Below are 17,937 nucleotides of genomic sequence, written 5' to 3' on the forward strand. Positions count from 1 at the left end.
TTTCTCTTGTCCCTTTCTCCACACCGCCCCCTTCATGTTCTGTTTTCTCACCATTTGTTTCGTTCCTGCTGTGTGCACTTTGCATAATCAATGCTAAGGGAAAGCCAGTGTAAAGGCTCATAGTTCTCCCAATGATCTGCATGTCTTCCCTGCCCTCATATCTGTTTTATTACTCATGATGGGAAAAGGAGAGGGAGAGATCTGATCCTAATGAGCTGTGTGTCATTTTAATATCTCTGAGCCTGTCTGGTCCATTTCCCTGCCCTGGGCACCTATCAGAGATTCTGTGAAGATCTGATGAGTTATAAAAGGCCAGTGAGGAGTGCAGGTGCTACAGTTCTGTGTTATTCGTAAAGGATTGATCTGCATCTATATGGACATCAGCACTGGATGACTCACTCCTAAGGGTGTCCAAGACATCCATTAGGACACAGAAAACATTAGAACATCTATTGATTTTAAAATCATGTTGTTGGGACTTGCCTGGTGGTCCACTGTTTAAGACTTCATGCTTCCACTGCACAGGGTGTGAGTTCGATTCCCGGCCTATGAAGTTCTGCATGCATGTAACACAGTCACCTAAAAAAAAAAAATTTGTGTCCTATTTCAATTTCTATTTCTACATATATTCTATGATGTACACCCTATGTCCATGCAGCAGTTTATGTATATAATTTATAGATAAAAATATGTAAATACTGGAGGTGCCAGTATTTGCCACCAGGGGTGTGCCATCAAATGGTATGAGGCCACTGAGCTAAAGAAGAACCTGTGGGCAGCATAGTCCTGCCCTCAGCCCACTCGGACATGGTTTGCCTGTCCCACTTCTCATGATCCTGCTCAAAAAACGAAGGAACTGGTGCATTTTCAGTTGGCTTACGTGATTTAATCTTTGGTGTGTGTGTTTTTTTCCCTTCCTACAGAGTAAAAATCAGGTTCATCGTAGGGGTGAATACAATGTTTACAGCACATTCCAGAGCCATGAACCCGAGTTCGATTACCTGAAAAGTTTAGAAATAGAAGAAAAAATCAATAAAATAAGATGGCTCCCTCAGCAGAATGCAGCCTACTTCCTTCTGTCTACTAATGGTATGTGAAGGTGACTTACCTTGTTTGGTGTTTTCAGAGATACAGTCAGCAAACCATATATTTCAATCTCTCTTAGCCTCCATTTTCCTTTTTGCCTTGCAGGCTGTTGAAAAACTTAGAAACCATACTTGCAAGATGCCTAACAGAATGCCTGACTGAGAATAGAAACTCAGTAAATTGTACTTACTCTGTTTAAAAAAATAACAAATTTATGACTGAATTCTGTGAGACTTGTTTTCTGTAGTTTTTGACAAATGCAGATTATTTCCAGGTGTTTTTGGAATGTGACTTCCTGTCTTAAGATTCACTGAATGTTATTCTGGGAACACGTTTCAGGAAACAAAACATGCCGTCCCTATATGTTTGGCACACTCAATAGAAGTTATTAATCCCTGAATATATTTGGGGGTTTGGAAAGCAGATGTCTTTGACACAAGCAAGCTCCCTACAAGGAACATAGGTCAAGGAGAGGGGAAGGAAAGTAGAGAAAGTGAAAGTCACTCAGTTGTGTCCAGCTCTTTGAGACTTCATGGACTATAGTCTGCCAGACTCCTCTGTCTGTGGAATTCTCCAGGCAAGAATACTGGGGTTGGTAGCCATTCCCTTCTCCAAGGAATCTTCCCAACCCAGGGGCACCGTCAAAAAACGGAGCAAGTAATGGTTTCTTCTCCTTTTCCCTCCATACTTTTCTTACATCATTTGTTGGTTTGGGGGGAATTGATATAAATGGATCAGAGAGAGAGGATGTTAGGAGTTGCACAGAGAACTCAATTCTATACTAATCTTTAAGCCTTTATACAGTGGAATTACCAACTCTAAAGGTTTTTAATACCCTACTTGAAAGAAGCCATCTATGCTCAAAACAATTCAGAATAAAATCAAATACAAAAAGGTGCTAATTGAATAGCATAACAATTAAGAGGATTAGTACACACAAATTAAACACCCTCTGCCAAACAAATAAGCTGGGGAGAGACTTATTTCATCATCCTCTGTGTGAGTCTTTCTGGAGTATACATTTAAGTATAAATCAGGAAACATTGGGTTTGCTTTTTGTGTATCTCCAACATTTATTAAGAAAGGGTAATGCTCATATGTCAAGATAAAACACAGTGCAGACTGTGTACATACAATGATCAAACCTATATTAACATTTTTAAAGACTGAAACACACTGAAAGATTTTTCATGAGTAATCTTATTTATTATGAGTGACTTGTCAATTTGTTGCTTTTATTGTTTTCATTTTCTAAGTTCTTAAAATTTTTATTTTAATATTATGATAAAAGAGGGAAAGTTTTTAATGTATATGAACCCCCCAAATCCCTCAAATGTAAAAAGCCAGTATATAAATCTAAAAAAGTAATGGTTCTGAAATAGTTGATGTAGGGTTATTCAAGCATAGCTTATCTCAACATGACCAGATCTCCACTCATCTGTTCCTCCAGATTCCAAGTAATTTAATTCTTTCTCATAACTGTATTTATTGTTTTGTTTATATTTTTGTGTTAGTTGTTCAGTTGTGATCAACTCTTTGGGACCCCATGGACTGTAGTCCACCAGGCTCCTCTGTCCGTGGGATTCTCCACACAGAAGTACTGGAGTGGGTTGTTATTCCCTTCTCCAAGAGATCTTCTGATCTTGACATCCCAAAAGTGAATTTGTTTCAAGTTCTTCTCTTTTAGTTTTGTGTAAGTTTTACTCAAAGGCTCAACAGACTCAACACAATTTAGAATGGAAGAAACTTCTGATGATTTTTACTTAATTACTTCAGGCAGAGAAAAAGTATCTGATTATCTTCTCTAGGCTAGCTTTGTATTATGAAATTTAGCCTATTGATTATTATAATAAAAGTTAAAGACGTAAAAGACATATTAACTACTTTGTGGGGGGATGGGGAAGAAACCAGTGAAATGCAATGAAGATTAATTATATAGCATAATGTTCTGTTAATTGAGTTTTTAAATAGTTTTTTGATTAACAAGGATATTATCTTCCCATTTGGGATGCTATTTCATATGCCACCAGCATCTCAAAATGATTCTTAGAAGACAAATCCCCATGCTCATATGTGATTTTCTTTTTTATACTAATATTGAGGTAGAGAATTCCCCTTAAGCCAAATAGGTTAACATGCAAAAATTAATGGAAGACAATTGGAATTACTGTACAAAAAAGAAAATGAAGATAGATGATAAGATTGTGTTTAAAGGTGCCACAAGTAATGATAAACTACTCAGAGAGCCAGCTGAAAGGAAGAAAAAGCCATTACTCATGGTATCAGCCACATGTTTCGCAGAGTTTTTTATCCACAAAGCTTCAAGATACTGAGTCAAGAAAAATTGTGATAATAAAGTCAAGAATGACTCCAGGCATCCTAACCATGGGGAATTGAATTGAATTCACCATCAATTATCTTTAAAAAAAAATTGTGCTTATCTCATTATAGCTGGGTACAGTTTTTAATCTTCTGCTAGAATATAGTCCCAGCTTTACAGTTTTTAATGAAAAATAAAACCAACATTCAGTTGTGAAGCTAGACCTCAAAATTATTCACCAGCTGAAGACATATTACTGAGATGTTTACTTCTATCATAATACCTATGATCAGATGAAAAGGTATACTTAATTTGTTTTCCATGCTATGAAAGTAGTAATTGTTCTTTGCAAAAAATATAGAAAATTCAGAGAAGCTGAGTGAAGATAAGGAAAGTATTCCTATCCAGAGAGAACCACTATTAATGGCTTTTTAAAAGGAATAGCAAAGTGGCACGGATAGATCTGTTTCCTACCAAAAATGAGACATATTCTATAACTTTGCAACCAGATTTTTAATTTAATAATATAACAGTAACAGGAATATCTTTGTAATTGTGAAATTTTTCTCCTAAAATTCTGTAACATTTTCAGTGACTGCATAGTATTCCATTGTGTGACTTCTCTATAGTTTATTAATGTCTCCCATTCCTAGACCTTTAACTAATTCTGAGTTATACATTATATGGAGATAGATGTTGGTATAAATAGATAAATGACTGGGGGGAAAGCATAGTATAAGCTATGTATAGTATGTTACATTTATTAAAAGCAGTTATGTAATTCTGCATCCAATATAATATAAGGATATACACAAAATTTTTATAATAGTTGTTTTTGTCTAGTGAAAGTGAGAAAGTTTTATTTTATTTTTTTACTTTTGTATTCATTTTTACTTTCCACAATTATATGTACCAGTTTTACAATAAAATGAGAAATATAAATCTATATGTGATATTATTATAGGTTTGTACCCCTCTTCAAAAAATGCATAGAAAAAATACTGCAAACTGTAACTATATTATTAACTATACTGTAAACTGTTAATCCAGGATTGATCTCCTCTAGAATGGACTGGTTGGATCTCCTTGCAGTATAAGGGACTCTCAAGAGTCTTCTCCAACTCTGATGCTGGGAAAGGTTGGGGGCGGGAGGAGAAGGGGACGACGGAGAATGAGATGGCGGGATGGCATCACCGACTCTGTGGACATGAGTTTGAGTGAACTCCGGGAGTTGGTGATGGACAGGGAGGCCTGGCGTGCTGTGATTCATGGGGTCACGGAGAGTCGGACACGACTGAGTGACTGAACTGAACTGAACTGAAACTGTTAATAATAATGGTTAATAATGGTGGTCCTGGACTGGAGGGATTTTAATAATTTTTATTCTTTATGTTTTACCTCTAATTTCTTTCTTTCTTGGTATAGTAATTTATCATTCATAATAAGAAAAATATGAAAATTGTCTTGCCATTAGGATGGAATACATTCCAAAGCCAAGCAATAGAAAATAATTGGTACTAAGATTCACTGATTTGGGTTCTTCTAAGAAAGAGGAGAGTGAAAAGGTTGGCTTGAAGCTCAACATTCAGAAAACAAAGATCATGGCATCTGGTCCCATCACTTCATGGGAAATAGATGGGGAAACAATGGAAACAGTGTCAGACTTTATTTTTGGGGGGCTCCAAAATCATCGCGGATGCTGATTGCAGTCATGAAATTAAAAGACGCTTACTCCTTGGAAGGAAAGTTATGGCCAACCTAGATAATATATTAAAAAGCAGAGACATTACTTTGCCAACAAAGGTCCATCTAGTCAAGGCTATGGTTTTTCCCGTGGTCATGTATGGATGTGAGAGTTGGACTGTGAAGAAAACTGATCGCCGAAGAATTGATGCTTTTGAACTGTGGTGCTGGAGAAGACTCTTGAGAGTCCCTTGGACTGCAAGGAGATCCAACCAGTCCATTCTAAAGGAGATCAGTCCTGGGTGTTCATTGGTAGGACTGATGCCAAAGCTGAAACTCCAGTACTTTGGCCACCTCATGCGATGAGTTGACTCACTGGCAAAGAGTCTGATGCTGGGAGGGATTGGGGGCAGGAGGAGAAGGGGACGACAGAGAATGAGATGGCTGGATGGCATCATCAACTTGATGGACATGAGTTTGAGTGAACTCTGGGAATTGGTGATGGACAGGGAGGTCTGGCGTGCTGTGATTCATGGGGTTGCAAAGAGTCAGACACGACTGAGCGATTGAACTGAACTGAAGCTCTAGTAGCTAATCTCCTCTGATCTCTGATTAGTAGTTAATCAAGTGACTATATAAATATGGCCCAAGTTTCATTTTCCCACCTGAAAAAGCAGGTCATTATACAGTCTGTATTCAGGAAGGGGAGGACCAGAAGAGCATTGATGGAAAGTTCTAAATTCAACCCAGCATCTAGGAGAGGCTTCTTTGCCTTCTGTCCTAGTACAAGCCGGGCTGAAAGTACAGATCTTACCCTTAGCAGACTTGACAGGAGTGCCAGCAGACACAGCCAGCCTGTGTGATGCCCACATGTTAGGAAATGGGGGCCCTTCTCTGTCAGAATAGCCAGATTATGGCAGGAAGCCCACTTCACCATGTGGTTGGTGCTCTTCAGACTGTTGAGGACAGGGCACTTGCAGAGCAAAGATGGAGGAGGGAGGTGAGGAGCACAGAAACTAGGGAATCATAACACAGGCAGGGCAAAGGGGTGGCTTTCCCCACCGACAGCCTTGCAGAGAGGAAATAGGATGTGCTGATGTCATCATGGGATGCAGCTCATGCTGTCAGAGCAACATCTTATTATTGTGGAATAGTTGCCCAGTTTCCTCATGCCAACAACAGCCGCCATCTGTGAAACATTATTAGAAACCCAACACTGGGTTAAACTCTCTACATGCAGTCTTCCATTTAATCCTCAAAGAGTCCCATGAGAAAGACATTTGCTTTCCCCAATTTACAAATAAAGAAACTGAGGCATAGAGAAGTCAAGTATCTCTGTCTGTAAGATTGGAATATTAGGGACATACTTATATTAAAAAATTACTCCTGTTTCTGCAATTCAAATTGAACTGGCTGTTCTGTACCCCTTTTCCTGCCCTATCTGCTACTCTCATTTGTGTGTCACTCCAAGACCAGTTAGGCACCTACTGCATGGGGATCCCAGTCCCGGGCCACATGGCAGCTGGAGTTGGAGCAGGAATGTGGTCCAAGGTTGTCTGCTTTCAAAACCACCCTGTGCAAGCACAGAGCAAGACCCAGAGGAGGCAACGGAGTCCCTGCCATCCAGAAGAAAAATGAGAATAGATAGTGAATGCAGGATCTGATAATAAAGGCCTACAAAGGCATGCAGTCACAAGCATGATCTATTTGACCCCAATATGTTTCCTTAAAAAATGGATTAACATATGCACACTACTATATATTAAATGGGTAACAAACAAGGACCTACTGTACAGCACAGGAAACTATACTCAACATTTTGTAATAACCTATGAGGGAAGAGAATCTGTAAAAAGAATATATATATATATATATATATATATGACTAAATTACTGTGCTGGACACCTGAAACTAACACAACATTGTAAGTCAACTCTACTTAAAAAAAAACCAAAAACACAGAATGGACGGCCTGCAAATGGGGCATGCCACCTCCAGCTCCCCTGAGACCCCAGCCCTTTCACTCATTCCCCTGGGGCACTGACTACCTCCCATGAGCATTTGAGTCCTCACCTCTATTTTATTTGCTATAGAGGATGACAGGGGTCAGGAAGTGGTATAAAGTCCTGCGACAGTATAAAGGTGAGAAAAGTCATTTCCAGCAGGGGACTCAGAAGAGAGACTGCAAGGGGAAAGCATTTGGATGAATCTCCTTCTCATGTTACTTCCCTGAGTACTGCTAGCAAGATGCACTGTATAAATGAGATGCATTCATTCATCCACCCCATATTTACTGAACATCCAAGAAGGTTGGATGGCATCACCAACTTAATGGACATGAGTTTGAGTAAACTCCGGGAGATAGTGAAGGACAGGGAAGCCTGGGGTGCTACAGTCTATGGGGTTGCAGAGTCAGACACAACTGAACAACAACAACCGTCATAGGTGCTTGAAGGTGTCGTTAGGAACATGACAGACTGAACCCCTGTCTTCGATGATTTTATGTTCTAGTGAGGAAGGCAGGATAACTAAGTCGCTAGGTAGTAAAATGTACTCTGAAGAAAAATAAAGCAGGAAGAGGGGATGGAGAATGGTGAGGGAAACATCTTTCTGTAGGTTAATTAGGAAAGGCTCTTCTGAAGTTGGGACAAAAACAGAGAGAGCAAAGTGCAGGAACAAATCTTGTGAAAAGAGGGTAAAGGGCTTTCCTGGCAGAAGGACAGCTAGTGCAAAAGCTAGTGCAAGAGGCAGGAGTAGGGTTAGCCCATACAAGAGCTGTAAGGAAGCCAGGTGGCAGAAATATGAGCAGTGGCAGGGAGTGGGGTGGACAGTGAGACCATAAAGCATGAGGACCGAGGGGTGCAGGTCATGGAGGGCCTTTTGGGTCATGCTAGGGACAGTGTTAGTGAGGGGGGAATGCAGTCATTGGACCTATGTCTCAGGGTTACTGTGAACACTGAATAAATTCTCCATGGTAAGTGCGAACATGGTTATATTGTTAATTCTATACATGTTGTGGCTACTCTTATTCAAGGTTCAGGGCATATTTTTATTGAACGAACCCAATTAATGTGCGAGCTATAGCTTTAACAGTCCATTGTCAGGGAAACCATTTCTCTCAGCACAATAAATGGTTTTCTTTGGAAGCGTGAACTCTACCCTCAAAGACCTTGAGATGTGCACACCGTAGTCCTTGACATGAGCCAGCTTCCATAGCAGTCCCGTCCATTGACCTCTGCTTTTCCCTGCCCCACCCCCACCCCAATCCTGCAAAAAAAAAAAAACAAAAAATAGACTTCTTTACGAGCTCACTCTCACTGTCATTGTGGTTTCCTCCACAGATAAAACTGTGAAGCTGTGGAAAGTCAGCGAGCGTGATAAGAGGCCAGAAGGCTACAATCTGAAAGATGAGGAGGGCCGGCTGCGAGATCCTGCCACCATCACCACCTTGCGGGTGAGCACAACTGTCTTTCAGTTTCCTTGGCAACCAGGGTCAGGGGAAGGGTCGGGGAAGTTTGGCCACACACTGGCTGCTATTGAAGGTTACAACTCTCGGGTGTGAGGGAGGGAGATCAGGCAGAAACCCAGGCTCCCTGAGTCTCTGGTGGCATATGAAGGAGCAAGAAGGCACCAAACTGTGATGACTATAAATCCACGCATTTCCTTTTGTCACCAAGGACTTGCCCACAGGACCACTATACATTACTGTGTTCCTAGCCTCAGTCTGTTTGCATCATCAAAAGCATCTTGAGAATCTTCAAGGAACAAGGATGGGACTATTCATATGGGAAGTTGGAATCTTGTGATGCAGAACACAAACTTTTAAATCGAACAGACACAGGCCTGGATTTGAATTCTGCCACTTACATAGTCTCATTCCTTTTTCATTTTTTGTTTAATTTTTATTGGAGTATAATTGATTTACAATGTTGTGTTAGCTTCAAGGGTACAGCAAAGTGAATCTGTTATACATATATCCATTCTTTTTTTAGATTCTTTGCTCATATAGTCCATTGCAGAGTATTAGTAGCATTTCCTGTCACATTCTCTTTTTGAACTTCAGTCATGCAAGTTCTTTTTAGTTTCTGTGTCTGTAAAACAGTGAACCTAGTACCTTACTGTGTGTGGGCTTCTAAGGCTAAAATGCAGTTTGGATGGAAAGCCCTTACTCCATGGCTGGTACTCTAGAAACGATCTCTACTCAGTCTCGGGAGCTTCCTCCCTGGCATTCAGACATGCACAGTCTGGTAAGAAAGAGGATGTGTGGGATGTGCAAATGTTTATAACACTACGCAGAGTGAGATGAATGCAGTGAGAGGCAGAGCGCAGTTTGATCAAAGGAGGGAGAAATTATGCTTGGTTCTGGGAGACCAGGATAGGTCTGGCAGGGAAATGGTGTTAGAAACGGATTTCTACAAGCTGACTTTTAAAGGATGGCCCTTTAGATAAAGAATAAAATGATTTAGGACTGGGTGATGACTTTAGTTTTGGAGTGCTCAATGCGAATGGTAAAGCAGGCAGGTTTTGAGACCAGCCCTGGCTCCAGGCAACATCCTGAATTGGGTAAAATATGTGCTTTCAGATGCCAGCAGCTGTACTAAAGACCAAAACCTAGGAAAAGAGATGCAGAAGTTGTTGTTGTTGTTTAGTAGCTAATTCATGGCCAGCTCATCTTGCAACTCCATGTAAACTGCTAGGCTCCTCTGTCCATGGCATTTTCCAGAGAAGAATACTGGAGTGGGTTGCCATTCCCTTCTCCAGGGGATCTTCATGACCCAAGGGTCAAAGCCATGTCTCCTGCATTGGCAGACAGATTCTTTACCAATGAGCCACGTAGGAAGCCCAGGCACAGAAGTACTTGTGAGAAAAAGAGGTTGTTTCCCTACGTTTAGAGGCAGACGTGGGAACTGAATGATCACGGAGTTCCATGATTATCTGGCTTGTCAGTTTCTTCCTTCATTCACTTGCTCATCTGTTATTCAGCAGATGCTTTTTGAGCACAATCTGCTGGCTATGAACCTGGGCTGTTGCATGTGTATGCAGTAGTAATTGATACCTGCTCTTCTGCTGAGCTTCTTCTGGGCCAACAAACATTGGTGGCTATTTCCTCCTGTCTGCCTGTGCCTTCAGCATGGAGAATGGCCGTGGACATCCACCGTATCAGACTGGGTCAGTGCTCTAACTGCTCAGAGGTTTTGGAGACCCCAAAGCAGAGTAGTGAAAAGTATGAATGTTGAGTCGGTCTGTCTTGGGATCGAATTCTGACTCCATTCCTCTCTGGCTGGGGCTGTGGACACATCACTTAAGCGCCTCGTGCCTGCCATATCTTATCTGCACAACAGGGATGAAGGATGGTCACTACTTCCTGGGATTGTTGTAAGGATTCAGTATTGATGGTTTAGTATTACTCTCATCACCAGCATTTTCATGGGCTCCAAAATCACTGTAGATGGTGATTGCAGCCATGAAATTAAAAGATGCTTGCTCCTTGGAAGGAAGGTTATGACCAACCTAGGCAGCATATTAAAAAGCAGAGAAATTACTTTGCCAATAAAGGTCCGTCTACTCAAGGCTATGGTTTTTCCAGTGGTCATGTATGGATGTGAGAGTTGAACTATGAAGAAAGCTAAGTGCAGAATTGATGCTTTTGAACTGTGGTGTTGGAGAAGACTCTTGAGAGTCCCTTGGACTGCAAGGAGATCCAACCATTCCATCCTAAAGGAGATCAGTCCTGGGTGTTCATTGGAGGGACTGATGTTGAGCTGAAAACTACAATACTTTGGCCACCTGATGCGGAAAGCTGATTCATTTGAAAAGACCCTGATGCTGGGAAAGACTGAGGGCAGGAGGAGAAGGGAACGACAGAGGATGAGATGGTTGGATGGCATCACCGACACAGTGGACATGGGTTTGGGTGGACTCCAAGGGTTGGTGATGGACAGGGAGGCCTGGTGTACTGCGGTTCATGGGGTCGCGAGGAGTTGGACACAACTGAGCGACTGAACTGAACTTAACTGATTACCCCCTAGTGATAGTAGGTCGTCTACATGTTTGAGAAAATTCCTATTTTCCTTTTCATATCATTTTTATACTATTGTCTTCACTGCTTAAGGTATTGACTGGTGTCTACTAAGTGGCAAGCACAGTGTTGGTGATACAGAAAGAGTAAGGCAATATTTCACCCCTCAGGACTTTGCAATCCTATGGGGGTAATGGATCAGGGGGCCACTGGGGAGTTTATAACGTGAACTTCTGCCCAGATGTTACCTTGACCTTGTTCGCTTTGTGGATGGAATTTCTCAGGTGCCACCTCCAGGCTCCACTATGAATTCCAGTTGTCCATGCATCCAGTGAGATTTCGTACATCTGTTTAGCCTCTAGGAGAATGCCATTCGCGTGATAAAGAGGGGAGAATGACTCTGTAAATTTCACTAGCACAGAGATTGTCCCCAGAATGACACAGGGATGTTATAAAGTGGACGTATACATATCAAACATGGAAGGAGACCCTGACAGGTGGCTGGGACTTAGAAAACCCCAGTTCTGGTTCTTGTGTCTTATTAACTATCTGTTGGCCAGTGAACTACCCTGGGCCAATGAATCACATTTCTTCTCTCCACACTTAGTTTCTAAGCTACTGAACAGAGGACTGCACAGCGGCAGTGGTCCTGCAACCGTTATAAATGGAGCCAGTTATAAATGGGGATTCCCAGGACTCAGTCCCAGTGATCCTCTGCAGCAAGTTGAGGGGTCCAGAAGGATCAGTATTTTTATCATGAGCCCCTGGTGATTGAGACAAAGGGATCTGTTATCCCTGGACTTTTAGCATCTCTAAGGCTCTTCCAGGCTCTAGTTTCTCATGAGCCTCTGTTATTTTTTGATCATTTCAACAGTTAATATACCAACTCATGAAATGCATTCGTTATCATATTATAAAACTCTCGCCTACCTTCCTAGGCTTTCAAGTATCCTCATTTCAGTGTAAACATCCACACTCCGGAGTTCTTTCAGTGCAAACACTGAAAAGGCCAGCCTTCTTTCTCTCTGATTCCAGTGGTAGAAGAAGAAACACCAGGCAACCCTGAAAACCATCGTTTCAGAACAGTGACTCCAAACAGAGAATAAGCTGATGTGATATTAATCAGACCATAATTTACTAACATGCTCTGCTCTTGAAATTTGCATTGCCAGCAACTGTGGCTTTTTTCCCCTTCCCTGTCCTGTGATTACCTCTCATTCACGTTCATAGTTTCCAGTTCTACGTGGATTTTGAGAGTGAGAATATTTAATAATACCCGACAGCTAATTAATCCTCACTGAGTAATGAACCTGCTATGTTTCAGTGCTGGGAGGCTCAGCTTTTCAAAGTATGAGTGTGGTTATTTTTTTTCCTTTTTCATGCAAGATAACCTTTCAAATCCACTCACTCATTACCCACAGAGACTATGAGAAGTACTTCTATGAACCCTGTATCTCCTACTAAGTATTATAACATTCAAAGTAATAATCATGATGAGAGTTTAATAATAACACCTCATAAGCTGTAAAATACCATTTTTATCACAAATTGTTTACTTACCTAACTCCCTGATTCATCTTCAGACCAGTCAGTGAGGAAGGCGGGACTGGTATTTGGCAGGCAGAGATGCTGGGAGCTCGTATCTACTGTGCATTGACTGTATGCCATGTTGCACACTGTATCTGCATTGGCTGCTTCATGAGGGACCGTTCACCGTTGAATTCCGTTGAACCTATAAGCTTCACAGAGTTTCAGTAAGGTGTCCAAGACCAGGCAAGGTGAAGCATCAAACCCTGATCTACAGGGCCCTGAGCCCTTCAACCTGATGCTGCCTCAGAGAGGGAAAATGACTTACCCAGTGTCTGTAACCTGGGTACCTCCAAACTGGGACCTAAGGTCAGGACCTGTGACTCTTCAACTTGGACACGGACGTTGGGCCTGTAAATGGTTTTCTTCATAATCAGTGCTGTTATTGTGTGTGTGTCTCTCCCTTTTTCCTCTCTCATCCGCACATGTGCACACATTTCCAGACCTCTGACCTCACCTAGAGGTCTTACATAGTTCTACTGAGCAAGTCTCCATGCCCTTCTTTTCAACTTCCCAAAGCCCACAGCTAGGAGGCCCTTTCTTGGCAACAGAAACTCACAGTTGAAGTAATTTAATTAGCCCAGGAGGGGAGCTGGGTGGTGAGAAATCACACTTAGCACGTGTGTCCATGCAGAATGAACCTGGAGTTATTATTTCCCTCATTAGGCTCGGCTGCTGAGGAAACTCAGGCCAGGTGGAAATGTGCTTTTGAACCAGTTATGATACTAATATTGAGTCTGGAAGGTGTGGGCTCCCAACCTGTGACTTGCCATAACCAGCCTCCTGCAAAATGAAGGGGATGTAATGAACTCAGGCTTTCAAATGGATATTCCTTATAGCTAATAATAATAATAGCAACCACGTTTATTGAGTGCTTGCTGCAGGCCAGATGCTGGATCGTATATCCTTGTATCATCTTGTCCTAACAGTGACTCTCTCTGTAGGTTCTGTTATCCTTTCCGGATCAACCAAAGCCTCACTCCTTCATTTCTCTGCTCAAGTGCCACCTTCTCAGAGAAACTGTCCTAGAATTCTGTAGGGAAAACAGCACACTCACATCTTCCCATTCACTCTCGGTATCCTTACCCTGCCCCTTTTTTCTTTGTTTCTTCTTATAATCCTCTCTTATTATGAATATTATAATATTATGTTAACTTCTGGAGGCTGGGTAGAATTTGGATAAGCACAGTAGCACTGAAGTTCCTGTAGCCTATGAGAAGGTTTCAGTGTTGAGCCCTAGGAGGCAGGCAGAAGATCCATGGGTGTGGGAATACTATTTCAAAAAGTAAGGGGTAAAACAACAAGGTCCTACTGTATAGCACAGGGAGCTGTACTCAGTATCCTCTGAAAAACCATAATGGAAAAGAATACAAAAAAAATGTATATGTATGTATAACTGAGTCACCTTGCTGCGCAGCAGAAACCAACGCATTGTAAATTAGCTGTGCATCAATAAAAATAAACAAGTGCCTTAATAGAATAAGTTTTTTTAAAAGGAGTCTGCAGTGCATATATCTTTTTGAATTACAGTTTTGTATGGATATATGCCCAAGACTGGAATTTCAGAATCATATAGCATTTCTATTTTTAGTTTTGTAAGGAACCTCCATTCTGTCTTCCATAGGTGGCTGTACCAATTTACATTCCCACCAAAACCACTGCCCCTTTAGTCTTAGCTTTTTTCCTGGCCATATGTATCATTTGTCCACTGTTGGCCTCCCCTCCCACTTCCCTAAAACGTAGGCTCCATGAAAGCAGGAAACATGCATCTTCTCTTCTGTAGCTCAGGCACATGCTGCTGCTGCTAAGTCACTTCAGTCGTGTCCGACTCTGTGCGACCCCAGAGACGGCAGCCCACCAGGCTCCCCCGTCCCCGGGATTCTCCAGGCAAGAACACTGGAGTGGGTTGCCATTTCCTTCTCCAATGCATGCAAGTGAAAAGTGAAAGTGAAGTCGCTCAGTCGTGTCCGACTCTCAGTGACCCCATGGACTGCAGCCCACCAGGCTCCTCTGTCCATGGGATTTGCCAGGCAAGAGTACTGGAGTGGGGTGCCATTGCCTGCTCCAGGCACATACTAGGTACTCAGTAAATGTTTGCTCAGAATCTTAAGGATAGAAAGTGGTGGGTCTGGGATTTGAACCTAGTCCATCTGACCCCAATCTGATGCTTTTCATTATGATTTCCTACAGCTGCATCCTAAGAAAATACTAATTCATGGTTTCGGAGCAGGGGGATTTCATTATTTAGGGCTCTTGAAATTCTTTGACAAAGCTTTCTTAATGTATGAGCTACATTTTGGGGGAAGTGGAGGGCAAGGGTGATGGCTGCAAAGGCTTTTTTGCTGAAAGCTGAGCATAGATGCGCTATATTTTAAAGGTTAAATTGTATCATGTTTTTATACACATGCCTTCTGCTCAGTTCAGGATGCACACATTCTTTAATTTTTTTAGTGAATATAGCTGATTTACAATGTTGTGTTAATTACTGCTGAACAACAAAGTGATTCAGTTATATATATGTTCTTTTTTCTGTATTCTTTCCCATTATGGTTTATCATAGGATATTGAGTATAGTTCTCTGTGCCATACAGTAGGACCTTGCTGTTTATCCATTCCATATATAAAAGCTTACATCTGCTAACCCACTTCCCACTGCACCCATCCCCCAAACCTCCACCCTTGGCAGCCACCAATCTGTTCTCTACGTCATTTCTTTTTCATAGATAGGTTCATATGTGTCATATTTTAGATTCTATATGTAAGTGATATTATGTGGTATTTGTCTTCTGATTTACTTCACATAGTCTCTAGATACATCCATGTTGCTGCAAATGGCATTATTTTGTTCTTTTTTATGACTAATATTCCATTCCATCCATATTTTATATAAGTGGAGTCAAACTATATTTGTCTGCACTTTCTGTATATTGAAATGCATTTTTAAGGTTAACTTAGTATTTGTCCTACAGATTGTACCTTCTTTTTTCCCCCTGTGCTAAATAGTAGGTTCTCATTAGTTATTTATTTTGTATATAGCAGTGTATGTATGTCGATCCCAATCTTCTAATTTATCTCTCTCCTTTCCCCACCAAATGTCCATATGTTTGTTCTCTGTGTCTGTGTCTCTATTTCTTTTGCAAATAGGTTTATCTGTACTATCTTTTCTAGATTCCAATATATGTGTTTAATACACAATATTTATTTTTCTCTTTCTGACTTACTTCACTCTATATAACATTCTCTAGGTCCTGTCACGGCTCTGCAAATGACACAATTTATTCCTTTTTATGGCTGAGTAATATTCCATTGTATATGTGTGTGTGTGTGTACCATTGTGCGTATATGTTATATTCCATTGTGTATGTGCTGCTGCTAAATTGCTTCAGTCATGTCTAACTCTGTGTGACCCTATAGACGGCAGCCCACCAGGCTCCTCTGTCCCTGGGATTCTCCATACAAGAATACTAGAGTGGGTTGCCATTTCCTTCTCTGCATTGTGGATATACATATACATATAAATCTTCTTTATTCAGTCCTCTGTTGGTGGATATTTAGGTTGCTTCCATGCCCTGGCTATTATAAATAGTGCATCAATGAACACTGGGATCATGTGTCTTTTGAATTATGGTTTTCTCCAGGTATATGCCCAGGCATGGGCTTGCTAGGTCATATGGAAGTTCTATTTTTAGTTTTTTACTGGACCTCCATACTGTTTTCCATAGTGTTATATCAATTTACATTCCCACAAACAGTGTAAGAGGTTTCTCTTTTCTCCACCCCCTCTTCAGCATTTATTATTTATAGATTTTTTGATGATGGCCATTCTGACCTATGTGGGATAGTACCTCATTTTAGTTGTGATTTTCATTTCTCTAATAATTAGAGACATTGAGCATCTTTTTATGTGCCTATTGGCCATCCATATTTCTTCTTGAGAGAAATGTCTATTTCAGTCTTCTGCCCATTTTTGGATTTGGTTGTTTGGTTTTTTGTTGTTGAGCTGTATGAGCTGTTTGTATATTTTGGAAATTAAGCCCTGGTCAGTTCCATCATTTGCAAATATTTTGTCCCTTTCTGTAAGTTTGTCTTTTTGTTTTGTTTATGGTTTCCTTTGCTATGTAAAACCTTGTATATATTAGCTTAATTTGGTCCCATTTGTTTATTTTTGTTTTTGTTGCCTTGAGAGACTGACCTCAGAAAATATTGGTATGATTTAAGCCAAAGATGCCAAAGAATGTCTTTGCCTGTGATCTCTTCTAGTAGTTTTATGGTGTCATGTCTTTAAGCCATTTTGAGTTTATTTTTGTGTATGGCATGAGGGTGTGTTCTAACTTTATTGATTTACATGCAGCTGTTCAGCTTTCCCTATACCACTTGCTAAAGAAAGGACACACACATTTGTGTGACTTTCCTGGACTAACATTTTCCACCTGAAGTGACCTTGATGTTTGTACATCCCATTGGTAGCAATTTAGACACCCTCCTAATCATAGTCTAAGGCGTCATGGCAAATAGGCATTGGCATTCACCAGCTCTGAATTCTGAATCTTCAGGATTATTGCTAATAGGTCATGGGATTCGACAGGTTGGCTAAACACACTTTTTTCCCAAAAGTGATCATTTTGGTAAAGCAACTAGTTAAACTGCCTGGTCTGCTTTTTAGAGAAATGATTAAATAAACCACTGGTTTTAGTTTACTAATAAAAGTAGCTGCATTGATTCAGCCCTTCCTAGTGATAGACTCTGCATTGAGGAGTTTTATGTATATTTTACAGTTTGTTCGTCATCACAGTCCTATGGCTTATGCATCATGCCCATTTTATAGATGTGTAAGCAGGAGATAAGTATCGGCCTCATAGATGATAAGTGGCAAAGCCCAGAATAGAGCTCAGGTCTGTCTGATCCCATAGCTCCTGCGCAATCACCATCATACAGAATTACTTATTGCATAGCCCTTGATCTAGACGACAGTGAGAATAATAACATCAACACGTAGAACTTTTCATTTTGTGATCCTATTTATTGAGTGCCTACTATGCACCAGACACTGGCTGAAGTACATACTATAAAGTGGGTCTTACAAAGATGAGTGAAACACACTCTGTCATCCAGGGCCAAGGAGGGCAGTGTTACAAATGGCTACGACCTGAAATCAATTCAAGCAGTGGATTTCCAAGCACAGTGCCCCTCAGTCACTGTATATACATACATTTTAGAACACAGTTACTGGCCTCATCACTA

The 17,937-nt window shown here is 41.0% G+C and overlaps 1 protein-coding gene across 3 annotated transcripts in view; it reads left to right on the forward strand.

The window, feature by feature from the left end:
• PPP2R2B (protein phosphatase 2 regulatory subunit Bbeta) overlaps nucleotides 1–17,937 on the forward strand; it is a 324,170-nt gene that overhangs the window by 194,298 nt on the left and 111,935 nt on the right. For 2 of the 3 annotated variants that reach the window (XM_055430540.2, XM_055430542.2), the window contains 2 exons: nucleotides 924–1,089; nucleotides 8,432–8,544. In XM_055430540.2, the coding sequence (XP_055286515.1) occupies nucleotides 924–1,089; nucleotides 8,432–8,544 (279 nt within the window). The remainder of the gene's footprint in view (nucleotides 1–923; nucleotides 1,090–8,431; nucleotides 8,545–17,937) is intronic. The other variant, XM_088838580.1, reaches the window with a different exon arrangement.

Source organism: Moschus berezovskii, chromosome 8 (assembly GCF_049115385.1).
Source record: "Moschus berezovskii isolate FMDL1 chromosome 8, NW_MosBer_1.0, whole genome shotgun sequence".
In the NCBI taxonomy this organism is placed as follows: domain Eukaryota; kingdom Metazoa; phylum Chordata; class Mammalia; order Artiodactyla; family Moschidae; genus Moschus; species Moschus berezovskii.